General features: G+C 33.0%; 3 protein-coding genes across 4 annotated transcripts; 1 reads left to right on the top strand and 2 right to left on the bottom strand.

Annotated features, from left to right (window-relative positions):
- Positions 1-3,067: 3,067 nt before the first annotated feature.
- LOC104890379 (uncharacterized) lies at positions 3,068-6,870 on the top strand. 2 transcript variants are annotated; one of them, XM_048643518.2, is made up of 5 exons: positions 3,068-3,467; positions 3,575-3,662; positions 3,922-3,992; positions 4,201-4,257; positions 6,310-6,870. In XM_048643518.2, the coding sequence occupies exons 1-5, from the start codon at positions 3,384-3,386 to the stop codon at positions 6,469-6,471; spliced, it is 462 nt and encodes a 153-aa protein (XP_048499475.1). In that variant the 5' UTR covers positions 3,068-3,383; the 3' UTR covers positions 6,472-6,870. The 2 variants fall into 2 exon arrangements, with proteins under 2 accessions (XP_048499475.1, XP_010674147.1); XM_010675845.4 differs by having other exon boundaries at positions 3,070-3,481.
- Positions 6,871-16,739: 9,869 nt separating this feature from the next.
- LOC104890380 (probable ribose-5-phosphate isomerase 2) lies at positions 16,740-18,309 on the bottom strand. The gene has a single exon (XM_010675846.3). The coding sequence runs from the start codon at positions 17,775-17,777 to the stop codon at positions 16,971-16,973; it is 807 nt and encodes a 268-aa protein (XP_010674148.1). The 5' UTR covers positions 17,778-18,309; the 3' UTR covers positions 16,740-16,970.
- A 7,663-nt stretch (positions 18,310-25,972) lies between these two features.
- LOC104890381 (GATA transcription factor 16) lies at positions 25,973-27,176 on the bottom strand. Its single transcript, XM_010675847.4, has 2 exons — positions 26,809-27,176; positions 25,973-26,669 (listed from the first exon to the last, which is right to left on the bottom strand). The coding sequence occupies exons 1-2, from the start codon at positions 26,887-26,889 to the stop codon at positions 26,310-26,312; spliced, it is 441 nt and encodes a 146-aa protein (XP_010674149.1). The 5' UTR covers positions 26,890-27,176; the 3' UTR covers positions 25,973-26,309.
- Between the last annotated feature and the right edge of the window lie 224 nt (positions 27,177-27,400).

Genomic DNA, 27,400 nt, shown 5'->3' with positions numbered 1-27,400 from the left:
AAAATTTCTTAATGATGATTAATAAATTGAGAGGGCATGTAATTAAATTAATTATGAAAGTAAAAGTGGAGCCAAGGGATGGGAACACCACCACCACCACTCCAGAATTACGAACACCACCAACATTAAGACAACCATCAGCACCAACTTAAAAACAACCACCGCAACTCTGACATCACCACATACCACCACCTATTCACCACCAAGCACCCAAACGGAAACCAACGACACACCGAAACACCAAACAACAATCAACAATACATCAATTGCACTCACTAATCACCACCAAGCACCAACCATTAAAGATCGGGCGAAGACGAAGAAGAATTGATCGAAGGCGAAGAAGTAGAATTAGTCAAAGGCAAAGGAGCGTCGTTTGTATCTGAGCGTATATCGATGAAGATCGGTGGCTGGAATATTGGTGGGTGGCGGTTGTTCGAAGATATGTGGTTACTGGCGGACTGGCGGTTATTTGAAGATCGGTGATTAGTGGTCGTTGTTGGGGTGAGGAGAAAGAAAGGTGGCTTAGGTGGGTGGGTAAGGAAATAGAAAGATTGTGGTTGTTGGGTGAGGAAAGAGAAAGATGGTGGTTGTTGGATAGGGTGAGGAGAGAAAAATAGGCGGTGAGTGTTGGTGGAGTATAAGGAGATGGTGATTATTAGTGATTTCATTAAGTTAAATTAATAGTTAAGTATAGTTGGTTAGTTTCATTAAGGCCCTGTTTGGCACTAGCGTTTGAGGTAGCGGTTAGCGGTTGGACAAGATTGAAACGCTACTTAAGAAAATTATGAGTGTTTGGTAAGGTAGTGGTTGTAGTAGCGGGTAGCAGTTGGAGTAGATTATGAGTAGCGGTTGTGGAACGTTACTATAAGTAACGTTTGAGGTTTAGAGGTAGCGGTCTACCAAATAAACCCTTCATAAAAGCATAAGGTAGAATTATTAACCAATGTTTTTTTTTTATCTTTCACAATTCCAACAGCTACTTTTGCCAAACACTTCTAATTAAACAACTAATTTAATCGCTGACCGCTGACAGCTACTAGTAGACAGCTAGCAGCTACCCCCAACAGCTACAGCTACTAAAACCGCTAACAGCTACTAGATATGCTAGTTTTGCCAAACATGCCCTAAGTATGTTTACATTTATATAGTAAGGCTAATTTTATAATTTCGGCATTTAAAACTTACTAAAGTAGGAAAGAAAAAAAATTTAATATCTATTTTGTTACAACCTAAAATGAAAAGTGTAACATAACCTAAAATGAAAAGTGTAACATATATTTCGTTACGAAAGAAGTAATAATAATAGAATAATCATGATTGTAATTATTATTATCATTGTTCTAATATTAAAAAAATAAATTAAAAATGGAATTCAATTGTATCGAACTAAGGGCCTGTTCTCCCCAGCTTATTTTCAGTTCAGTTCAGTTCAGCTCTAATAAGTTCAGTTCAGTTCAGTTCAGCTCCAATAAGTTCAGTTCAGTTCAGTTCAGCTCCAATAAGTTCAGTTCAGATCAGTTCAGTTCAGTTCAGTTCAACTCTATTCTTTTATAACCATTTTGTTAAATATTATTATTATTATGTTGATATAATTTATTTTACTAATTACTATTATTATTATTATTTAAATATATATCATTACTATTAAGTATTATTATTATTATTATTATTATTATTGTTTCTATATATTTTTTTTATTGTAGCTTTACTAATTATTATTACTATTATTATTAGGAGGAACATGGTTTAGGTCAAAGCACAAATAAACCCACTTTTTTTAGCCCATAAACCAATCAAATCGCGTCAAGACGGTTTATTGTATAATTTTCGCGGTCCAACCCAATCATTATTTTTATTACTAAATATTTTTAAGTTATTAAATATATTATTAAAATAGTAATATTAATTTACTTCTTAGATATTATTGTTATATATATATCATCGTCAAGTATTAATATATTAATGCAAATAATATAAATATTATTATTAATTATCATTACTATCATTAATTATTATTATTATTATTAATTTATGATTATTAATATTATTATTTATAACTATCGTTTAAAAATATTCAAAATACATATTATTATTATTCATTATTATTATATCATTATAATTATTATTTAATATTCATTTATTATTGTTTAAAATATTATTTATATATTTATTACATTCAATTATTTCAATGTAATATAATTCAATTCAATTCAATTCAATTCAATTCAGTTCAGTTCAGTTCAGTTCAGTTCAGTTCAGCTCTGATAAGTTCAGTTCAGTTCAGTTCAGCTCCGATAAGTTCAGTTCAGTTCAGTTCAGCTTTGATAAGTTCAGTTCAGTTCAGTTCAGCTGTTTTATGCCGAAGAGAACAGGCCCTAAGGGTATGTTCTCTTCGGCGTAAAACAGCTGAACTGAACTGAACTAAAATGAAATGAATAGTATTGCCAAGAGCTGAACTGAGCTTAGAATAAGGGCGGAGAATAGGTCCAAATTTTTTTTTCTTTTTTTTTTTGAAACTAACATTAATTCATTGATTCAAAGTCATACTACATCTACAATAGAAGTAAAAACTAAACAAATACTACCTCTGTTTTTATTTAGTTGCAACGTTTTGACTTTCACGTTTACCAATGTACAATTTCAAATCGTTTTATCTCTAATTGTATATAAGTAAAAATTATAAAAATTTGATATTATGAAAGCTTACATCGAAACGAATCAAACAAGACCCCACATGACTATATTTTGTTTAACATATAAATCAATAAATGTGGTCAAATAAGAGAACATAAATAGTGCAATTTGTCAAACGTTGTAACTAAAAGAGAACGGAGGTTATACATTTCAAAATGAAATAAATACAATTCTAATATGATAAAACCACACTTTAATTTGATGGTAAATTTAAAAATTTCCAAATTTAGTATTATTCCTTCACCAAAAAAAATAAAAACAAACATTACCAACGTGGCAAGTAGAATGGCATGAACCGTAATAAACCCCAAATTCCGGCATAATTCTAAAACATGAAGAACAAAAATATCTTCTCCTTCCCCAAATTCTAAAATCTCTCGAAGTTTCCTCCGTCGTCAGAATAACTCAGAACCACCCCTCTTTCTCTCTCTAAGGAGAGAACGAGGGGAAAAAACAGATATTTTTCTCTCTCTTCTCTCAAACTCTCTTTTTATCTCTCCATTATTTTCCCACAATCTCATTCTTAAAATCCCTTCTCTAAACTTTCTACTAATCCTCTATCATTTAACCAATAACAATTCTTAAATATTCTCTAGAATTTGTCGACTCAACGTTGAATTATCTTCAATTTACAGCCGTTAGATCTTGTAAATCAAAGATGGAAAGAGGAGGATCCAACGGTAGTAATGGATCTTCTTCTACGTCGTCGTATTACTCTGTTCTTGGAGTTCGTAAAGATGCTTCTTTCTCTGACATTCGTTCCGCTTACCGTAAACTTGCTCTTGTACTTCATCTTTCTCAAATTTTGTTTTTTTTTTATTTAAAAAAATATATGGAATTAAAAAATTTCTATTTTTTTTTTTAAAAATGGTTGAAGAAATGGCATCCGGATAGATGGGCCGCGAATCCTTCCGTTGCTTCTGATGCTAAACGCCGGTTTCAGCAAATTCAGGAAGCTTATTCAGGTTTTTTTCTTTACTTTTTCTTATTTTACTGAAATTTCGTCTTGTTTTTTTCGTATTCCGTTTCAATTTAGTTGTGACACTTTTGAAATCACGAACTAGGAGAGAGATATGGAGAAGTTTATACCAAAAATAAAAGTATCACAATTAAATTGAAACTATCTAACATAGAAAGTGTCGCAACTAAATTGAAACGAAGGAAACGAAGAAAGTAAATGAAATTTATTTAATTTGTTAATTTTTCAATTGTGAAAATTTGTAGTGTTGTCGGATCAAGGTAAACGATCAATGTACGACGCAGGATTTTATGATCCAACGGAAGAAGAAGATCAAGTTAGTGTTGTGTATTTTTCTCAGTCGTTCTTTGAAATGAATTTTAATGCTTTTGCATGTATGTTTGATCATTGATTGGATCATTTCGGTGTCGTCTTTGGGATTTTTCTTAAAACGACGCCGTAATGGGAAGTTTTGGACCTGAAATTTTGTGTTTTTGGGGGAAAATTAATTTTTATTTATTTTTGGCTTCAAAATTATGGAACAGGGGTTCTGTGATTTTATGCAAGAAATGCTGTCAATGATGGACAATGTTAGAGGGGAGGTAAAAAGCTATGAACCTCTCTTCTTCTTTTTTTACTTCTTTGAATTGATTTTATCTCTTGATATTTAAAGTAGTTCAATTTGAGTTTAGCTTGTATTAGTTGGTTTGATCAGATGATTTTATTAGCAGTTTTTTGAAAGAATTTGGTAAATGGATTTTAGCTGGTTGGAAGTAACTATAGTATTCTATTAGGGATTTTGTAGGATTACTTGTTAGGATACTAAATTTGACCAATTTTAGAATATATTTTCTTTATTTAGAAATAGTTGCACCTTTTTATGTTTTCATGATTGTCGATGCATGATTTTAAATGTTAATGTCTTTATTTATTAATAAGTAAAAATTATAAAAAGTTAATATAAAAAAATATATATCGAGACGATTCTTACAATAAGATCTAATATGGTTATGTTTTTTCTAATATATAAATCACTAAAAATAATCAAAATATAAGATGTGAATAATAAACACTATGTAAATGAGTGCAGCTATTTCTAACGGTAAAAATTATTAAAAGAAGAAATTAACTTAGTCATTATTAGTCTTCTTCTCTTTTTAATATTGTACTCATTATTGTATAATTTGAATTTTTTAAAATAGACAGTCTTTTGCAAAACAAGCTCTTCTAATAGAGGAAGTAACAATCATTTATTAGTAAATTCATTAAACTTTTGGGCTGAAATCTCTCATGTACTTTTACGATCCCTTTGGTAGTTGGTCATAAATGGTGGTAATGAGAATGAACTTGTGTGTAAATTTATGAAAAATATCATTGTCCATTTGTTCCATTGTAATGCTAATTTATCCTAAAATGTCCATTTTTCTTCTTGAATTTCATTCTCATCCAATACCACCTTGTAGGTGGTAATGAGTGGTAATGAAAATTGCGTCCCTTTGGAGGCAAAAACACAATTTTAGGGGTGAGATTGTTTGTCCATGGAGAAAAAATGCCTCCCCATAGACTTTTTAAGGGTGCTTCTTTAATAAAATTATACTTAAAATTCATTCTCATTATCGCAATTTATTAACGACTACCAAACGGGCCGTTAGAGGTTTGAATTAGTGAAACCTCCCCTAGGGGCTAGGGCCTAGACTTTCGAGTTTTGAGAGGCTTAAATTAAATTCGTATCAACATTTTCGCTCAGAATAAATTTTGGTAGTATATTCATAAAAATTGAAGTAATTTCGAAGTATAAGATATAGTATTAGTATATAAAAAATTAACATATGAACTCATATAATTATAAGTCACACTTTTGGTTCCAATACCTCTTTTACTATATACACTACTTTTTTATTAGATACTTTATTGTTTTTTTTATCGTACCATTTGGTTTGGCCATGAAAATAAGGGGAAAATAAGAGAGTGAAAATAGACATGAAGTATACTAGTCTCAAAATGGATCGGATGATAGAGCAAAAACTTTACCATAATAGAAAAAAGCGTAACTGAAAGGAAACACCTAAAGTATACTAGTCTTTTCCTTTTATATAAGGGTGGCAATAAGACGAGACAATTTGAGAGCTTTTTGAGATCTATTTAGTCAAAATTCGGTTAAAGCTAGACTTGAGACCTTGGTGAGTCGAGTTGAGCAATTTGATACTCGAGTCGAAAATTCATAAGAGGCTTGAATACCCAATTATAAATAACAAAATATCTAAATTTAATATTTTTCTACCTTATTGTTGCTTTTAACATGAGACACTTGTAAACTACTCAAAATCTTTTCGGTCAGAATTCGGATAAAATTCGGCTAAAGCTCGATTCGAAATACTAATGAGTCGAGTTGTTTTATTGCTATCCTTAATCCTATAATGTAGTGTTAGTATTTTTATAATATTAATTTTTTATTGATGGAGAGTTAAAGGTATTGGAGGTTAAAGGTATATTTTGGAAACAATGTTAAACGGAAACAAGTACAATATTATGAGGCGAAATAATTTTTTTGATATACTTGAAATAAAAAAATTATATAGAACAGTTTTAAATTAGTGAAAGAGGTGATGGATTATAGGGTTGAAAGATATTTATGTGAATGTGATATTTGGCAGACGGAGAGTCTAGAAGATCTCCAAAAGATGTTCGTGGAGATGGTCGGTGGAGATGGGATGTGCTTTGACTTTAATACTGATCCAACGGCTGCTAAGAGGTCACGAAGTGGAGCTTCCAAAGGGAATAATGTAGCTGTCAAACGAAGCTCCTCTTGTTGCTGAGACGGTGTCGTTTGTACATTGTTTCTGATACTTTCTTTTTTTTGGTTGCCCACCCGGTTCACCGGAGCTTTGCTCCGACTACATCCGAGTCCGACCCGGGTCGCACACCTGGCTTTGGTGGGTGAGTCTCCCAACAAGAGTTTCTGCATACGGTGAGGCTCGAACTCGAGACCTCCCTTAAGCGACATCAAGCTGCTTACCACTTGAGCCAACTCTTGTTGGTGTTTCTGATACTTTCTAACCAACTAGTCTTTCAATTTCGATTGTTACTGGCCTTAATACAAGGGCCCCTTATTTTTTCCTTTTTTTTTTCTTAGCTTTGTTCAACCTCTTGTGTGTCTTTAAGTCTCTGTAATCGTTTCACCAATTTGTCAAATAAAACACTCCTTTTTTAGTTTATTTAAGTGTTGTACTCGGTTGCGTTTTGTTCATTTTAGATAATATATTTCCATAGGAAAATTGAAGAGGTTTTAGTAAGTTCAAATACACTTCCCCTGTTTTCGAGTCGGTTTTTGGTGGCGCGTTTTGGTCAGGCCTCCCCGCTGTTTGGTTATGTTGAGAGTCGCTAGTTCTCCCCGTTGGTCATCCTCCTCCCCGTCGTTGTCCATGGATCTCGTCCCTGGTTAGTGTGGTAGATATTCTGGGCTTCCCCTCCCCCTCCCCTTGTTTAGTTTCGGGCCTCCCTTTCTTCTCTCTCTTGTTAGTGTCGGGCTTCTCTTTCCCCTATCCCCTTGTTAGTGTCGGGCTTCCCCTTCCCCTCCCTTGTTATGGTTGTTGTCGGTTAGTCTAGCCCTTCCTTGAACAGTGTGTTTACTCTCCGAATAATAGGAGTGTGTTGGTTTTATCGAATTGTTAACGATCAATGGTTGGTTATGGCCATCGACAAGTAGTTCCCATTTGGGTCAGGAATGGTGGTTCAAGGTTATCACAGTAGGATTTGTTGGTTTTTGGGACTATGTGCGGAGGGACAAAGTGCATAAGCATGGACGAGGCGATGATGAATTTTCATGGTTGGGACGTTTGTTTTCCAATTCCGTAAATCGGAGGTGTGTACGAGAGCTTGACTTGTTCGACTCTCTTTTTAACTTGGCATTGATATCAATTGTCTTTGCCTTGAAAACTTCAAATTTACATGCGGCACCCCAGTTGCAAGTGGGGGTTTTCAGCACGCCGGCGTTTCTCCTACTTTACGGAGAAACCTGAGATACTCTCGATCGAGAGTAATAAGTCACAATGGAATGTGACTCATAGGATCATGAGCTCAGAATCCCAAGCGATAGTCAATCGTCGGGATTGCTCATGCGGCGAGACGCGACACTCGTCGATGGTTGTTCGTTGTCTGGATCGTGATTGTCATCCGCTTCTTCTCTCCTTTTCATCATCTCTGAACCCCGACGACCTCCTTCTTTTTTTTTCTTTTTTTTTTTTTTGATAATTGTTAGTTTTCATTTCCATTAAATATCTCGTTACAGCTTAAAAACATCAACTGCCTTTTAAAAATTAGGCCATATGAAAACTACATCTGATTCTATGATAATATTACATGGGAACACCTTTAGATCCAAGCTATGAAGTTGTCCACCCTACGGAGGCCCTGCTTGGCCAGAGCATCTGCCACGTAGTTGGATTCTCTACCCCTGTAAACTATAGAAAAACCAAGCCCTTCCTTTAAGGAGTTTCGGATGAAATTGAGAATGAAAGCTAGGTTCCATGGACCACCTTCCTTTGCATTACACCAAGATACTGCGTTATGAGAGTCCGATTCAATGACTATGTGGCATGCAATGTTTCGATGACTGGCCGATGAGATTTTGATAGCTCTATGAATGGCAAACACCTCAGCTGAGTTGATCTCCATGAGGGGGATTGGAGAGGAGAAAACACACATGAATATTCCCGAAGCATCCCTTAGGACTCCTCCAATTGCTGAGTGTGCATATAAGGGATTGAAAGAGGCATCCACGTTCCATTTTAGGACATTTTGGGCCGGCGGAATCCATGAGATTACTTTCGGCTGGCGAGGAGAACTTGATAGCGTAGTAGCTTCATTCCATGCCAAACATCGAGGGTTTCTTATGACTTCAGATGCAGAGTAAGGGAGAGGTTCCCCCCACCCCTTAATCCACCAACATAATCTTGTTAAGACAAGATCTTGAATTTCAGCCGGAGATGAGTATTTTCGATCAAAAATTCGCATGTTTCTTTCTTTCCATAACGACCACACAATGATGAAGAATATAGCAGCCCATATTTTTTTGAAGAATTTTCCTTTGATGGGGGGGAGCCATTGGTCATACATACTTCTCAGTGAAGAGGGGAATGCTCCTTTTAATTCCCAGATCTCTAGCCACCAATGCCAGATTTGTCGAGCTCTAATGAAGTGAAGGAAAAGGTGATCTACAAATTCCACTTCCTTATCACATTTCACATAGGATACAGGCTGCCTGATCTGCGGGGATAATGCCCAAGGATGCCAATTTTGCTTTTGTGTTTATCTTCCCAAGTAAAGCTAGCCAGGTGAAAATCTCTATGCGGTGTGGAACCAGGCTTCTCCACATTCCTTTAATGATGTCTGTTTGCCCGTTATGATACGATTTTGCGAGTTCCATTGAGAAGGACTTTACTGAAAATTCACCCGATTTTTGAGGGCACCAGACAAATGAATCCGAGGCTTCAGGAGATAGGACAACATTATCGAGAAGGGACTGGAGATTGCAGCGCTCCACAGAGTCTTGCGGTCTTAAGGAACGTAGCCATGACAGACTCCAGTTCCAGGTCCTTCCATCCCAAAAACCGAGGGAAGATACAAGCCCGTTTGGTAATGTCGAGATGGAGAAGAGTCTCGGGCAAATTATTTTAAGCGGAGTATCCCCAATCCAAATATCATGCCAGAATAGAATGTGATTTCCGTTGCCAGCCTTTTTTCGAATACATGAAAGCACCAGTTTTTTTGCTTCAGTGTGTTGCAGTAGGGCTCGGCAAATTCTTTTCCATGGACCTTCTTGGGAAGGGATTGAGATGTCTCTACACGAGAAAGCTGATGAGTAACCGTATTTTTCCTTGATGATTGTCTTCCATAGTGCAGGGGAGGGCGAGAAAAAACGCCAGATCCATTTAAATAGCAATGCGAGAAAAAACGCCCGACGACCTCCTTCTTAAGAACCTTCGTATCGCTTTTATTTCCTTTTGTTCTAGGTAGTATGTACGAGCTTCTAAAGCTTCTTTATGTTTATTTGTTTGTATCAGGTTGGATTGTATTAGCATTAGACTGTACTTTCTTTTTTAATTAATGTACAATTTTTTTATGTCAAAAAAGAAAAAAAGAAAGGTCTACAGTTCAATTCCTACTTCAAGCATTTGCTTGGAATTTAAGAAGATTGGGAGAATATCTGACTTGTAATGGGTTTATGAATGAGAATCTTGTACGAGAAAAATTTAGAGAAATTTTTTTTACCAATTTTTTAAAAAATATAGTTGAGAATCGGCTAGAAGAAAAGGTGCTTTGATCATTGATGGGTACAAACTGCAAGAAGTGGATTAAATGTTAGTATAATTAAACTGAAAAGGACACATGGCCAATTTACGCGGCGTTGCTTCTTAGTTTAGCTAACTAAATTAATGGATTAATTTGCAAAAGGCACGAAAGATATAAAAAAAGAATACGAGTCTAGGACACTGGACACATGGTACTCATATGGATTCCGGCATTCCACAAGCATGCATTAGTTTCCCTATCTAATTTGTTGTATTTAGATTACCACATTATCCTGTCTCGTTGATGTTGGGTTTGTTGGGAGAATCTAACCTTTTTCTAAGGGGTGTCTTTAGACATCTTAAAAGAAAAAAATGCCCATTAGTTTTCCCACCCATGTTTTGTAATCTTAGATTATATCATAATTATTAGGGTTTTTTGTCCCAAACTACCTTTAACTTTTATGTTTTTGCGAGAAACTACCTTATAAAAAAATTGTTGTCCCAAACTACCTTACTTTTACCATTTTGTTGTTGACAACTACCTTAGGCCGATTTCCGATGTTAACTTTTGTTTTTTCCGCTTTTTTATTGTCACATTATATCACTTGACCTCTTCAAACTCTTTTTTTAATTTTCCCCACCCTAATTTCCTCATTTTCCGGTGTGCGCGCGCTCTCTCCCTCATATCTATGTGACACTTTGTACCACCAATCCACTATTAAATTCCTCTTCTACTTAAACTAAAATTGAAACAATCACCGACCTCAATTCCCACAAGGGTAATTTTGTTTTTCCCACAATTTTGAACTGAAAAAACAAAAGTCAATGCCAGAAACCAGCATAAGGTAGCTGTCAACAACAAAATTGTAAAGTAAGGTAGTTTAGGACAACAATTTTTTTATAAGGTAGTTTCTCGCAAAAACTTGAAAGTCAAAGGTAGTTTGGGACAAAAAATCCTAATTATTAACTTGAATGTCACAAAAATGGTTCATCTGTTTCAATTGTTCGTGAGAAGCGATATAAATGATTAGATTTTAATCATAACTTTTAATTGCTGGACTTCGTCTACATGTTCCTACTTCCTACGAAAGAAGGATTGAAATTTCCCCCTAAACTCGTCAAAGAAGCAGGGCCGTCTCATAAAATTAGGGGCCCTGTGCTAAAATAAATTATAAAGATTAAATTTTTTGGTGAATAGAAAGACGGAAGAAATATAAATGGGGCTTTTTGGAGGATATGAGAAGAAAAAAAACACCAAATAGAAATTAATCTCTTTATATTTGTAATTAGATTTAGATTTTTTTTTTGGCGGACAACTAATAGAATTGGACCCTTTATATTTCGGGGGCCCTGTGAAGTTGCTCATCCTGCACATGGCCTTAGCCGCCTCTGCAAAGAAGTATATAAGACAATGATCTAAAAGTATAAATCTTGAAGTTGTGAGATCAAACTCCACTAAAGATACTTTGGGGGTGGGAATTTCTCCTTACCCTCCCCCCTACTCCGAAGGGACCTTGCTAGCAAATCCAGACCGAGTTGACATATATAAGGTTTCGATCTGGTTAGGATGTCTTATCTTTACCTTAAAAGAAAATATTGACACTTGAGAAGAGTAACAGGTGATAGTTTAGTAAACAAGTGGTGTTGACATCACCTCCGATAATCCTACATATAGTAGGACCAAATCCTATCTCATACAAAGAGGGATCCCAATTTCCCCCTTATCTACAAGCAACATCATCTTACTTTTAAAGGAAAATATTGACACTTGAGAATTTTATTAACTTAAGGCCTGTTCTCCCCAGCTTATTTTCAGTTCAGTTCAATTCAGTTCAGTTCAATTCAATTCAGTTCAGATCAGTTCAGATCAGATCAGTTCAGTTCAGATCAGTTCAGTTCAGTTCAGTCCAGCTATTTTATGCCGAAGAGAACAGACCCTTAGTCAAGTACAAGATAATTAGATAAGAAGTTGAAGATATTTTGTGCACCGAACTTTCCAAATTATGTCTTTATTTTACCTAATGCTTAAGCCCCGTTCGTTATTATTTTTTGTTTTTAGTTTTCAGTTTTTTTGAAAAATAAAAACCAAAAACAACCAGAAAAAGTGGTTTTCACTTTTCAGTTGTCAGTTTTCAAAATCATCATGTTCCCAATAGTAATACCGAATGGACCCTAAGTTATTGTTGCTGATTATTTTTTGTGAAACAGTTCTCATTTTTTCATGATTTTTTTAATCTTCACCCACCAAAATATTCCACATCTCTACCTTATTATCCTATTCTATGGCTCCTTGGGCTTGGTTCGATTTTATGCATATTGTGGTGTGACTTGTGAGTGATGTGAGTCGCAAGTTGTAACAGGGGACCAACCACGTCTGTTGATATTTTCCAATAATCAGCATGAATTAAATGTGTGGTTACTGCTTAGTTTTGGCTTGTGGAGGAAAAACAATATCAAAGTCGCAGTTTCTTTTGACCATCATATGCCTAGGTTGTCAAAATCAATGTTTGTTAGAACTTGAAGCTGTGTTGCCTTTGATGGCATTTTTAATGTATTCATTCTAAAGATTTTTTTTTTTTTGTTTTCACTTAATTGCGGAGACAAAAATAAAGAAAAAAACCCTATGGATTACAACCTTCTCACGACTTTTTTTTTTTTTAAAAAAGTTAATTTCTTTCTCGTTCGGATATACCATATGGTATAAAATTAACTTATTGTTTTTTTTTCAATAAAAAAAAAAACAAAAAGTTCGGATATACCATATGGTATAAAATTATAACCAAACTTTTATTAATTATTTTTTTATTGATTAATAAAAGTTCGGTTATACCATATTTCTTTCTCGTTCCTTTCGCTCGAAATCCCCTCCCTCAAACAAACTAAGGCTAGCTTTGTATAGGAGTAAAAATTATTCGGATAAAATCCAAAATCCAATTTGAATCTATAATTTGAATGGGATTGAAATTGTGTTCGAATTGAATCAAATTGAGATTTTTTGAAAAAAAGAAAAGGATTTTTGGATCGAATTGAATTGAGAATAATTAGATCCGAAAATCCAATATAACCGAATAGTAATATGTATTGCATTATGTATCTGAATTAGACTTAAGTGTTTAAATAATTCTTTTTTCTAAAAGAGCCTAGTCAATAGCCTAGTAGACGTAACACTTCAAACTTTCCCCTAAAACCCTAACCACACTTAATTCTTCATTCCTAAAACTACTAGGCTGTTATTGTGCTTAATTTATTTCATCGAAAAACCAAAGTTTTAAAAAATCGAATTTTCAAATCGGATCCAATCTAAAATATGAAAATTCGAATTGGATTGGATCAAATTCAAACTCTAATTGATTTAGATTCGAATTGAAAAACTGAAATCCAAATTTTGTTCGGATCGGATTGAATTAGACCCTAATCCAAACCATACACCGAACTTTCACCCTAGCTATATAATCACCAATTTCCAAAATCTAACCTTTACAGTTAGTAATAATCCGAGCCTTAAATTATCCCCCCACTATTTAAGTTCCTACATAACACAATTGGTCAGTAGAACATATTTGAAAAAACACGTCTTCAGTTGGTACTTTCATGAGCGCCTTCAAAATCCAATAATGGACAGTCCCATAGACAAGTCCTCGACTCCTATACCATAGTAAATCCTCCCAGCTCTACTAATAATTGGATCTCCGCTGCTCAGCAGGTGTCTAAAAGGACCAAACAATAAGGCACGAAAAGCGACCTAACGGCTGAGGCTCAGAGACGAATTGTCTATGTGGTGCCTTCAAGGTGCTCTCATCACAAGAGGTACATTGTGTGCTTATAACGTTCCTTCAGTGTCATCCAGGTCTTACGCGGATACTCTTTATATAGGGAGAGTTTCTTCATTATGCTCGACCGTAAGGGAGAGGATGGACTGCTTCGTCAGTAATAGCGCCTCCGGGGATCCTGAAAAGGAGCGCGCTCGTCTAGTAAAAGCATATGACTATTTCTATAAATCTCTAATTCCAGAGGTCCAGGCAGAATGTAGGCAACAAAAAGAATTCAGATCCACAATCCCGATTGCTTCTTTCATGTACTCCTTTTCCAGCTTCAGTTTATTTTACATCCTTGTTAACAGAAATATATCATCCCAGAGTCGAAGTGGACATGAAGGCACATCCACTTAATTGATCACACTTAAAACAGCTGAAAACAATCATGCCTCACCACTGGCAGCAGCCTATGGAATGAAATTCGGGACCTCTAAGAACTTCCGTGAAGGAATCGTAAGCATAATGATATCCATTAAAGGAGCAGAGGAACTCAGTTAATAGCCATAGCCATAGCCATTAACTGGATTTGAAATGCTAAACAAGCTGCGGATTCACATACATGTAATACATATCACTGAAACAACCTCTGGTTCAAGGAAGAGGGAGGGGCTGCCAAGTCAAAGGCAAACACTTATACGTGCGAATACAATTATTAGTTATTACTGTGCAAGAATGAAATCTTCTACCTCAAGAATCCTACAAGGCACAAGATTTATAATTCGTGTTGGCATATCCATGAGTGCATGCTTTGCTTATCAATGGAAAACTATATTGTATGTCAAACTGCAGAAAGATGTATACAATGAGGTTTCCAGAGGGATATCAGTTATCACGTATAAGTGTCTTGAACTGCTTCCATTTCAATGCATGACTACTTTTGTACCAAATACAGGTGACCTAGGAGCTAAGCAATCTTCACATCTCACTAAGACAACATCTTGAGATAGACACATTAGAAAGATGAATCATCAAAACTTCAAGATTAGCAAGGAAATGTCGATGCAGCTAAACAAGCAAAGAAAAACTAGAACAAGTTGGTCAAAGCAAAAATTCATCATCAAAAGCAACACAAGATCAGGAATATCATATATGGCAGAAACTGAAGTGAGAAAAATACAGAACATTCATCTAAGAAATAGTTAGTAGTCTTAGTACATGACTCTGAAAGTTTTCACATAAGCACGATCATAAAACCTAAAATATTCACATAAGCATGATCATGAAACCTTAAGACCACATCAACAAGATAAGGATCCCAATTCCAAGATCGCAAAGATAAACGGTAACATAAATAACAGTGAGATATAACTTCGTGGTGGATAAAGTATAGAGGTCGATACCTTGTTCTCCTATTCTGAAGTTATAATTAAACCAATTCAAAGGGGAAGCCTTCAGTTGACCTCGTCACTTCTTCAGCACTCAGGCAAAGATAGAGAGCCACATGTGAATCAGATGCAAAGCACCAGTCGTATTTGTAAGCATGCACTTTAGTTCCAGAAACAGTCAGCCAATAAGCAGAGAATAATAAACTTCACAATTACTGATAAGAAACAAAACATGTCAAGTGATGTCAAGGGAAAGCGAGATAAAAGAAGAAGCAACGACAATTCACATTTCAGAGCACTAGAGGTTGCAGCCACAAGACATAGTAGAACAGTAAAGTTCTTCACATTCATAAAGCTTGTATTAAGTAATGTGGCTGAGTGTCTTAAGAAGCGGCCTGAGGTCAGTAACCAGGCACAAAGTTCAGAGGCTATTGCTTCTGTGACACCTCAAGAGCTCTTATAGCAAGTGGAAGGAGTACTGTCTATTTTTGTTCGTCAATAGAAAGGAATCATGACTACAAATACGCTTAGCTTTTCTAATACGGCAAAATAATGTATATTGAAGATCAAGAAAATTTGTTGACAGAGGACTTGCTAGTCCTGCTCAAGCTTCCTTCAATACAACCATGGTGATACATTTGCTCATATATGAAGAACTCGGATATCAAGCTAGCAAGAAGCAATTATTATGGACAGTAGATATTGCCAATTTGCCACAACACAAACCAAAATCGCCAAAGGAAAAAGTGATAGCGACCATAAATTAGAAAAATTTGCATATGCATAAGCAAAGGACTAACAGACTCAACCAAACAATACATGGCAGAGCCAGCCAATAATTAGAAAATCTCTTGGGCACTTCAGAGTCTTAGCACAAAAAAGATAGTGAAAAAGATCCACACCAGCCACAGAAATACAGCATATTATCTATGAATCTAATTTAGGCATAAAGTGAGAATGACCATGGTGGACCTGCATAATTGAAACGTAGTATGGTTGAACCAAATCACATGGCAGAATCAAATGCACATTCGCACAGCAGTGTCACTTCGGAGAAGATACGTGAGCGAAACAAAGTACACAAGAAGAGCTAATTCACAATTTTTTTTTCCACAGCCACAATTACCATGCTGCAGTTTATTAGGAAATAAAGGGGCTAACACTGAGCATTTACCAAAAGACAGCAAACAGTTAAGCAGTATATGAATTTTTCCCCACAAGAAACTAAGTTGAGTAAATGGAAGCACAACAAATAACAGCCACCAAATGAAAGTAGGTCAAGCTTGTAATTCCAAAGCCAATAGGCAACTTGACATTGCAAATGAGGCTAAAAATGTCTACTGTGAGCTGTAAATCCAAACCTAACAAACAACTAGCAAATGGACAACAAATGATATTAGGAAGCAAAACAAAGGATTTGAACTAAATTTTTAGTCAGATTCACTTATACATAAATAATCCCCATTGATGGAGTGCAAAGGAGCAAGGTGAGGAACTGAGGAATAGGTGCACATAAAACATGACAGGAACTCAACACCAATTCAAATTCAACCCATAAGTGCTGCAACTCTTTAAGCAATAGATTAATGAGCCACAACTTCAGCAACTTCTTCAATCCACTTGTTATGTAAGATATACAGCATTAGATGATGTCTAATAGTAAAATAATGTAGTACTTCTATAAGACTTGATAGAAGCATCTAACCATTGATCATCAATTTGATATCAAAAAGAGGTACAATTTGATATCATTAGTCAATAATACTAGAGGAAACTCAAAACAGTTTCCATACATGAATTGAAAGACTAATCCCAAATCAGTCTACTCAATCAAAATTTCACCTAATTCAGAAAAAAAATCCCTAAAACATAACTTTTAAAAACCCTACTTATCCTTAATACTAATCCCAAGCTCACCAGCCACAATAACAGTAGTAGCCATGTTAAGAAACATACCATGCTCCACTATACCAGGAAGCCTCAAAATTGCATCACTTGCAACATTAAGATCCCCAATATCTTTCTTAAAATACAAATCAATGATATAATTTTCATTATCAGTAACAAAAGGCTGACCATTTTCAGGGTAAGTTCTAAGTTTTGCAACACACCCAGAATCTTGAAACAAAATCCTCAATCTTTGAGCTGAAAATTTCCAACAAAATGGCACAACTTCAACAGGCATAGCTAATCCACTACCACCCAAATACTTAACCAACTTAGTTTCATCAACAATACATATAAATTTCTTGCAAGCACTTTCAATCATCTTTTCCCTTAATAATGACCCACCTCTTCCTTTAACTAAATTCATAAATGGATCAACCTCATCTGCTCCATCAATTGCAAGATCAACAACAGGGTATGTATCAAGATCTGATAAAGGAATACCACATGAAATTGCTTGTTCATGGGTCATCTTTGAAGTAGGAATTCCAACAATGTTTTCAAGTTTTCCTTGTTGTAACAATTCACCAATTCTTGCAACTGCATGTTTTGCAGTAGACCCAGTTCCTAAACCAATTACCATACCAGATTCAACATATTCAACAGCTTTATAACCTGCGATTTTCTTCAATTCATCTTGGGTCAAAACACGAGCAGAAGAAGAAGAAGATGGTGAACCCAACATAAAACCATTTTCCATTGCTGCTTTCTCTGAGGATATAAAATGTGTGCAAGGAATTGCCATTCTTTGTGGGGTTATATAGAAAAATTAAAACTTTAGGTTATGAAATTATAGCAAATATGAATGTAATAAAAAAGGAAGGATTTTTGGAGATACCCAGAAAAGAATGGAGGAGAAAAATCAAACTTATAGGTTATAAAATTATAGCAAGTATGAATTCAATAAAAAAAAAGGGGGGGATTTTGGGAGATACCCAGAAAAGAATGGAGGAGAAGAAAGTGAAATGTGCAAGAAAGATAAGGGATTGTTTGGGAAATTTATAGAGAAAAGATGATAAGATGGGTTTGAGTGGTGGACGGAGGAGAAGAGATACTAGTACTTAATACGAGTAGTTTAATTAGGGTTTATTTGAGAACCTTCAAAAAGTCTAGGAAGATTGTTTGACCATGAAAGGGGGAAGAACGTTGTGTAACTTGATTAAAGGCAATGTTTATTATTTGTTGGAAAAGTAAAGAGAAGGCGTGTTAATGTGGCGGCGAAGTTTTGGATTCATTTTGGATGGTTTATCATTTACGAAGATCTGTTTTTTGATTTTTTGTTATTGTTGGTAAGATTTTGTGTGTCCTTGGTTTGTTGTACACTTTCATTATTGATGCTCGGAATAAACATGTATGGTTATAATTTTCTTCCTTATCTGAAGTGCTTTAGAGAAGCAAATAGATTAAAAAAAAAAAAAGTGTCCTTATAACTAATTCTGGGTAAGCTACTAACCTACGGAGCATACCAAGTTCACAGGTGTGGACGTGTGGTACAAGATTAAACAATATGATTGCTAAATACAATCTTACTTCACTAGATACGACCTCCCTACATACCCAGAATACCCCTTCCGTCATAATCTCCTTTCTTTCTCTTTCACTCTCCTTTCTTCCTCTTCATCTTCCTCTCTCGTGGAAATCTTTATTATGCATTTTATTTATTTTCCTTGTTAATTTCTAAAATGTTGGTAACATTTTCCTTCTTAAAAAAAATGAAAATTTGGAACAATGGCAAGCAATTACGAACCACTAGCTTCCTTTTATGTTCGATGCACTTCATTTGTTCTATTGCAAGGTGAGGTTCCTGCATATGTTATATTACAAATTAATGGCTTCCTTATGAATTGGCTTTGTTGCAAAAACCGAGTCTCAGAGACTGGCTTACCCTACTAGTTTTGGGAGACGTGGGTTCATTATTTTGTGCAATAATTATGAAATTTTGACTAGTGTTTCCTACAAATTGCATGAAATAGATTATTTTGTTTTGTTCAATTTACATGAAACAGTATACTCTACTTCTTGTATATTGCACGAACTAGTGCATTTGGTTTCATTCATATCGCAAGAAATGGTATATCCTACAATAAATATTAAAACCAAAAAATTTACATCCAATTCAAATTCATGTGGGTCAAAATTCATAAATTGAAGAACAAATTCAATTTTAATCATTTAATCTCTTGCAATGGTACGTTTTTATAGATTTGAGAGGAGGGAGACAAGATTATTTTTAGAGATAAGCTTTTTTTAAAAAAAAAAGGAGTGTGAAAATAAGAATTTGAAGGGTTGCGTTTAGTAAAGTGAGGTTGCGTTTAGTAACCCCCTTAAACAACCCATAAGTAATGCTCCAATATATCGTTGGGATAAGAATTCGAACATCGGGTAATGCCCTGAAATCCGGGATGGTTCTCCAATGAGCTACCACCTCTCCTTCATAAATAATACTCCCTCTGACCTCCGTCCCATACTATAATGCTTGTTTCTTTTTTACACGATCTCCAAGATGCAACTTTAATTAACCTTTAGTATCTTCAATTCCGTATTAATAAAAAATATAAAAAGTTGATATTGTGAAACTGCACATTGAGATGAATCTAACAAGATCCCGCATGAATACGTTTTTTTATAATATACAAATGAGAATATTCGGTCAAAAATTTTAAAATTTAACCCACTAAAAATGAAGTACTATATTATGGGACGGAGAGAGTATCTCATTACTCTTTAAATAAATAAGTTTCAAATATTAGCTTAGATAAGCCCTAAAAAATTTAGTCTCATTCAATTAAGTATAGATTCGTTTTTAACACCTCATAAAATGAATTTTAATAATTCAATTGTGAAGAATTTAAACGAAGCAAACACACCTTTGATCTTGGACATACCATGCACTGATGCATATGAACGTGCTACACTAGTATGTAACTCTGTATTAGGGGGTCTAAGGGGGGTACGTGGGAGGAGTAGTAATGTAGGATATTTTGATGACTTGAGATCTGAATAAGTTCACATAAGGACTATTGAGCAAAGGCAGGTATAGTAAATAAAAATGGGTAATTCGTAAGTAAAGGTATATGGTGTTTAGTGTTGTTATATGCCTTGAATTGTCTGGTCCTATAATTAACCAAGCATGGGGTATATGTTGTTTTGTATATTGATTTTGTTTCGAGTTTAGATTTGTTTGTTTAGGTTGATTAAAGGGATATTATATAAATTTTTTAATTAACTTATGTTTCTATATTTTGTAATATATATTCTCTTCTCTAAAGATTATAAAATGTTTCTCGTCTGTTGTTGATGTAGATAATACTTTGTTAGTGAATCACTTTAATTAATTCTTGTATCAATTGTTCTTTAATTCTTCGTTGCCTGATTGTCCGTATAATGTTCAACACCTTATCTATCTAACAAGTAGGAATTTACTATACACAGCTAATGAGTTGGCACTTGGTAGCTACTCTATCCATTTCAAAATATAAGACACACACAATATTTGAGGTTGAATTTTGAACGTTAATTACTCTCAATTTATGTTAACAGTTTTTTTTAAAAAACTTATGTTATTGTACTTCAGTATTTTTAAGACGAATCCAGCGGTATAATTTATATTTATCATATTATGAGAGATATTTGTGATCAAAATAAATTATCGTACAACGTAAATATCTTATATATTTTGAAATATAGGGGTTATATAGTTACTTATTAATTGATACTATTACTTCCTTTGTCCCAAAATATAGTTCACGATTTTATTTTTTCTAAAAAAATTATGAAAAAAAAATGAAAAACTAAATATACAAACGAAAATATATTTTGAAATATTTGAAATAAAAATAAGAATTATATTTTTGAAACGAGAGTGTATATTTATATATGATTAGCTAATCTCTATAATATAAGGGAAGGGGGATCAATGGCGTCCTCTTTTGAAATGCCTATACCCCCTTTTCCTTTCTAAATTACAAATTCACTTACAAACTATAACCTATGAAAAAATTGACTTGAAATCAAAGTATTTACTTTCTTTACAATTTATGAAGTATTGTACTTAATTCAAAAATCAACTAAAAAATTATAATATTAGAAATCATAAATAAATTCAATAAAATTTCTATTTTATTCATAGAATTTAACTTTGAAAAGTAAAAATAAAAAAAAAAAAAAGAATGGTGAGAGACTTAAGTGACAGAAACTAAACCAATCAAAATTTGCAACTAAAAATAATTATACTTCGTATGTCTAATATTTAAATTTTGACTCTTATGCTGAAGAGAATCGAGTTTCTGTTTCGAAAAAATTCAAGCACGGATCACGTGAAAAAAAACTAGTAGCTATATATCCAATGTTTCAACATTGTGTTATTTGTTTCAAATGAATTATGTGGCAGGAGAAGGAAGGGATTGGGTAATAGGGGGGTTGCCGGCTTGGTGCCTTTCGGTGTTTTGCGTAGACAAAAGGATTTGTATAATGTATTTCATCTGGAGATGTGTGATATCTAGAGACTAGAGCCTCGTCTTTATCATCCAATTTCCACAAGTCGGTGTACACTACAGTTTAAGCCTGCTCTTTGGTTGAGCTATTCAGAGACAAAATAACAAGTGCGTTAATGACTCGGTGGTTAAAAATTTTAACATAGGGTTTGTTTGGTTGTATATAGGAAGTCATACTTTTTAGGAAGTTATTTTTTTCATGTATTTGAAATATCTAGGAAGTGTACAATTGTATTTGGTTGATAATGGGAAGTAGAACTTCCCATGAGAAATTCTACTTACCTAGGAGGACCTAGGTAAGTAAATTTCTCCATTTTGGAGGAAGTAGAACTTCCTAGAAATTTGCACTTCCCATGATTTGTTTTGTCAACCAAACAAGGCCATAAAGTATATCTTATAGGTTAAGGACTTAGCGATAGGGCTCTATACACTTATACACTAACCAAGCAAGTTGAGCTAGAACGAGTTGAGTTGGGCTAAAGTAAGCTGAGCTGGGCTAAAATGAGTCGAACTGAATCCGAACTCTAATACTCATAACACAACTTAATTTAACCTAATTTTTACGAGTTTAAACTTGAACTCTCACTTGCTATAAGTTTAAAACCATTGTTAAATCTAATCGGTCTAAATAGAATTGGAATTTGACTTAATAAATGATGTTATAAGAATAAGCATACTAATTACTAATTAACTAATTATGCTATTACTTTGAAGTCGAATCTACACAAAAATCCGATTAGCGCATCTTGTGTGCTATGATCCAATTTAATCCAAATCAAATTTGTAATTTGGATTGATTCGAACTATGTTTGAATTAATTTTTTCTGAAGAATTCGATTTTCGAAATAGATTGTATTGAGGACAGTTGGATCCAAAACAATTGAATAGTAAATTGACTTTATACTTCCTCCGTTTCAAAATATATGCTACATTGTTATTAAAATGGACTCCTAAGCAAAATTTCCTAAGCATGTTTAAGTAGTATAAAGTGAGCTAGATTAATTGTAGTGGTCCCCATGTGAAAGGAGGGAAAATAAAAAAGTATTGGGGACTACATATAAAGTGAAGTAGATTATTGTACTTAAAACAAGTTAGTAAGGGTAAAATGGTAAAAGTATAAGGCAAAAGTTACTAAATAAGGAAAAAAAAAACATTATTGCATCTATTTTGAAACACCCAAAAATAGACAATGTGGCAATCATTTTGAAACGGAGGAAGTATTATATATTTATAATTAAGTTTAACAATAATTTTTTCCTAAGAAAGACTCAAATGATCTAACAACTCTTTCCTTCTTTCTAAAAGTTATAACCATAAATTACTACTGTATAATTGAACTTAATGTGTAATTAAACATGTTACAATCATAATGAAGTTCAGTTCCTCTCAAGTCAAAACAAAAAAAAGGCCTCAAGAAAAGAGATGATAATTCAAAGATCACCTGGATTCTACAGGCAGTGGGGAAGCGAGTGTTTTTGGGCCTAAAGCTAAACCCTACAGGCTACAGCTGCTACTTGTGTATAGATATAGACACGTAGTAATTAGTAAACCTTCCATGGAATCAAGAAATGGGCCTAAATCTCTATTATATAAAGGAAAGGGGAGCAATGGTGTCCTCTTTTGAAATATCTATTTTGCCCCCATTTTTTTTCTAAATTACAAAAGGATTGTCAAAATCAAAACTACCAAAAATTAATTTACAACACTCACTCACAAATCACTTTAAAGAATAAACTTTACAATTCACTCATACAATTGAGAAAATCACGTTATAAAAAATCACGCAAATCACTCAAATAATCAGGAAACTTTATTAAAACTTAAAATTAACATACAAACTAAAACTAATAACCTAGAACGTCGATACATACAAAAACATTTACAAAATTTACTAACAAATCACTATTATCAAGAACCATTCACAATTAATGATGGACCACGATAAAAAATAGAGGTGTATTTGTCGTGAAATTATAATTTAGAAGTTAGACAAGGAAAAAAAATTATTTACTTTTTTATAGTATTTCCTATATGTAATAAAATTTTTACATAAATTTGGACCTATCTTTTTCTATTATATAATAGTTATTAATTATCAAGGTAAAAAGGTTTATGTAACATATTATTCAAGAATGAAAGTACAACTTGTTTCTATTATGCAAGAGAAGGCGGGGAACTATGATGTCCCCAAATGAAGAGACTATGTTACCTCTTTCCCATTCTAAATTACAAATTCACTTACAAATCAAATGGAACTTCAAACAAAAATGCCAAAAATATAATTAACAATCACTCACAAACTACTACCTATAATTATAAAAAAATTGACTTGAAATCAAAGTGTCCACTTTTTTTACAATTTATGAAGTAGTGTACTTAATTCAAAAATCAACTAAAAAATTATAATATTAGAAATCATAAATAAATTCAATAAAATTTCTATTTTGTTCATTGAATTTAACTTTGAAAAGTAAAAAAAATAAAAAGAATGGTGAAAGACTTCGTATGTCTAATGTTCAAATTTTGACTCCTATGCCGAAGAAACTCGAGTTTCTGTTTCCAAAAAAAAAAGCAAGCACGCATCGCGTGCAAAAAATTCTAGTTATCACTTGTTGAAAGAGTACATCAGAATTTATAACCATGATGATTAGATTTTTGGAAAAATTGACAAGAATAATTCAAACTATCACTGTTCAATTCAAAATAATTTCAATTATAAATTATTCTAGAATAATTCAAATTATTAAGAATATTTTCTCAAAATAATCCAAACTTTTAATCATCCTATATATAATAGATCCAAAAAGGATCATTAAAAAGGATCATTAAAGACAAGAAAAATAAAATTTGGATTACTTTGAAAAGGTATCTCATATAGTTCGAATCATTCCAGAATAACCCGAAATTGAGATTATTTTGAGCAAACCGATAGTTAACATAATTTCTGTCAATTTTTCCTAGATTTTTTAATCATACTTATAAGGTAATCATTTTTTTCGAGAATTTCTAGTCAATACTCTCCTTATACGAATAGTGTCCTCTAATTTATAGCTAATGCGATAATGAAAGTATTAAAAAATTTCATCCTACAACCACTCGATAATAAAAGGATTAAAGCACGTTGATAAGTATTAAAAATTTCATCCCAAAATCACACTATAATCCGAGAAGTAGCTCATTAGGGTAACAAAATAAATTTCCTAACAAAAATAATATTATTTCTCGTTTTTTACAATGTGTAGAGGTTAATTATACATAATTAAAATTACCATTATAATCTTATAAATATTAATCAATAAAATACAATAGATAAAAAAAATCGCATTATCTAAAATGATATTAAGAGCAGATTAAATATTAAATAGTCTAATCTAGAAAAGTTCCTCTCCTATAAGTGGTTGGCAAATCAAATCCACAATCAAGATTCACAAACAATCATAAAAACACAATTTTTCGCCAAATCTTGATTTTTTTTTTTGTATATTCCTTATCACCCATCTTTAACATATAAATCGGACATTTCCCAAATTCTCATAAATTTGCCAAAAGTACCATCAATATATTCAAATAATACATATCTCTATTATATAAGTCGAGGAGAGAGGTATGATGTCCTCATTTGAATACCCTCTCATAAATTAAAACAACATTTTTATAATAAATTTAAAAGTGAAAATCATACAACTTGCTATATGAATAAGTCAAAAATGAAATATGAAATCACCATTAATAACTTGATTAGATTTTTTTTTTTTTTTTTTGAAGGAAACTTGATTAGATTTATACAATCAATTCAAAAAATTAATTAGAATCTTCAAATAAAAAAATAATAATGATATATCGTAACATAATACTTCATATTTATAAAGTTCAAACAATATACTTTATTACATTTACATTGTTTAAAAACTATATTAAAGCCAACAAAGAATTGTTAAATCTCAACCAAAACTTTATAACAATTAAAATCGACACAAAAAATTCAATAATTTAAATCACTATCAAAATAATTTTTAGATTAAAAAAATATATACACATATATACATAATATTATCAACGCGCATCGTGTGCATATACCGCTAGTAACCAATATCGAAGATCACCCTTCACATGAAAATATGTCTAACATAAATTATTGCAAATCCGTCTTAGGTTATGTTTAGTTCACCTGAACTTATCTGATCTGAACTTATTTTTTCTGATTTGATTACAATATCTTATCTTTTAGATTTTTCTCAATATATAAGAAAAAATATAACCATATCGGATCTTGTTTGATTCGTCTCAATGAATACTTTATTAATATTCAATTATTATAATTTTTACTAATATGTAATGAAAGATATTTAATAGTAAAAATGAATTTTTAAAACTAACTGATCAGAACTTATTTTTTCTAATCTAATCTGATCTGATTAGATTTGAATTAAGCAAAAATAAGATGAACTGAACATAGCCTTACATAAACGTTTCTATTATCATCAGAGAGGCAGAGACCCACATTACATATTTACAAACTAATTCAACCCATTTGAGGCTACAACTCACATGTTCAAAAAACATAAAACTTGAGCACCTCTCGTCATTTTCATTTTGCCTATAAACTTTTCTGCACTATTCTACGACATTCTCCTAAATTCTCCCCCATTAAACAAAACCTCCACTAAACCCCAAAAAATACCCTCATAATCCCATATATAATCATAACCACTAAATTACAATAGAAGGATCTACAAACTAATTATTCAATTAATTAATCATACCCATAAAAAAAACTGCTCCTATTAAGCAAAAACAGAACCACAAGACAAAGACATTAGCAAAATAGCAGCTTGCTCAACTTCCCCTAATTTTCTATTATCACTACTAATACTTTCTTCACTGCTGCTTCTTTGTTTCTTAAACTGTGAAGATGAAGAAGATGAAGATGATGATATAGTTGATCTTTGAACAAACATATTATTATTACTCAAATCACTGTAATTATATCTCATCTTTATGTATTCATTCATTTGGTAATCATATTCATAATCATAACTTCGACTGCTACATGTTTTCTCTAATCTTCTGATTTCTGAACTTGGTTGTTTATCTTCTGACATCTTCCTCTTCCTGTATCTAATTCCACATGCATTACAGAGTGACTGTCATAAAAAAACATAGAAGAAATATTAAAAATAACCCAGAAAAATTTAGGAAAAACCCAGTAATTATTAGCTGAAATACCTAAAGAAAATAATTTTCTTGAATTAAAAGGAATATAATTTGGTTCTGATTTCATACCCTAGGACCATGAGGACCAGTCCTCCACAAAGGAGTTTTTGTGGTCTTGCAATCACCACAAAATTTCTTCACTTCGTTCATCTTCCTTTTTTTTTTTTCTTCTTTGATTCTTCAAATATATGAATTAATATTCAAAAGAAAGAAAGAAAAAAAAAGATGGGTATATACTTTGATAGTTTGATGAATTATGGGTAAAAATGAGAATATTATAGGGGGTTTTTGTACTATAAGAAGAAGAAACAATGAACATATTTTATGAAAGAGAAGGGGAAACGATGAGGTTTATGAAATGGGATAGATTAATAAGCAAAATTAAGACCGACATAAATAATATTGGCTCGGTGAAGGCGCAAAGTTCTAGAAAAATCAGGATTTTGGGAGGTTCTATGAATTTGGAAATGTTTTTGTCTTATAACTTCTCATGAATTTACATTGTGAAGGAAATTTTATTTTCTATGAAGTACATTTTTTTGTTTGGTTACAAAGAAAAATTTTATGTTTTATGGGAATTTCTACTTACCTAAGAGGCTTAGGTAATTTATTTCCTTCATTTTATAAAAAATAGAACTTTTCCTATTTTTGGCAACCAAAC

The sequence above is a fragment of the Beta vulgaris genome, chromosome 4, assembly GCF_026745355.1.
Source record: "Beta vulgaris subsp. vulgaris cultivar EL10 chromosome 4, EL10.2, whole genome shotgun sequence".
Taxonomy (NCBI): domain Eukaryota; kingdom Viridiplantae; phylum Streptophyta; class Magnoliopsida; order Caryophyllales; family Amaranthaceae; genus Beta; species Beta vulgaris.
This window is presented reverse-complemented; position numbering and strand designations above follow the sequence as displayed.

Excerpts from the sequence above, each read along its gene's own strand:
- LOC104890379 (XM_010675845.4), top strand. The coding sequence starts at position 3,356 with ATGGAAAGAGGAGGATCCAACGGTAGTAATGGATCTTCTTCTACGTCG. Across the intron at positions 3,663-3,921 it reads AATTCAGGAAGCTTATTCAG|TGTTGTCGGATCAAGGTAAA; the intron begins GTTTTTTTCTTT and ends GAAAATTTGTAG. Across the intron at positions 3,993-4,200 it reads CAACGGAAGAAGAAGATCAA|GGGTTCTGTGATTTTATGCA; the intron begins GTTAGTGTTGTG and ends ATTATGGAACAG.
- LOC104890380 (XM_010675846.3), bottom strand. The coding sequence starts at position 17,777 with ATGGCAATTCCTTGCACACATTTTATATCCTCAGAGAAAGCAGCAATG.
- LOC104890381 (XM_010675847.4), bottom strand. The coding sequence starts at position 26,889 with ATGAACGAAGTGAAGAAATTTTGTGGTGATTGCAAGACCACAAAAACT. Across the intron at positions 26,670-26,808 it reads CTGGTCCTCATGGTCCTAGG|TCACTCTGTAATGCATGTGG; the intron begins GTATGAAATCAG and ends TTTTTATGACAG.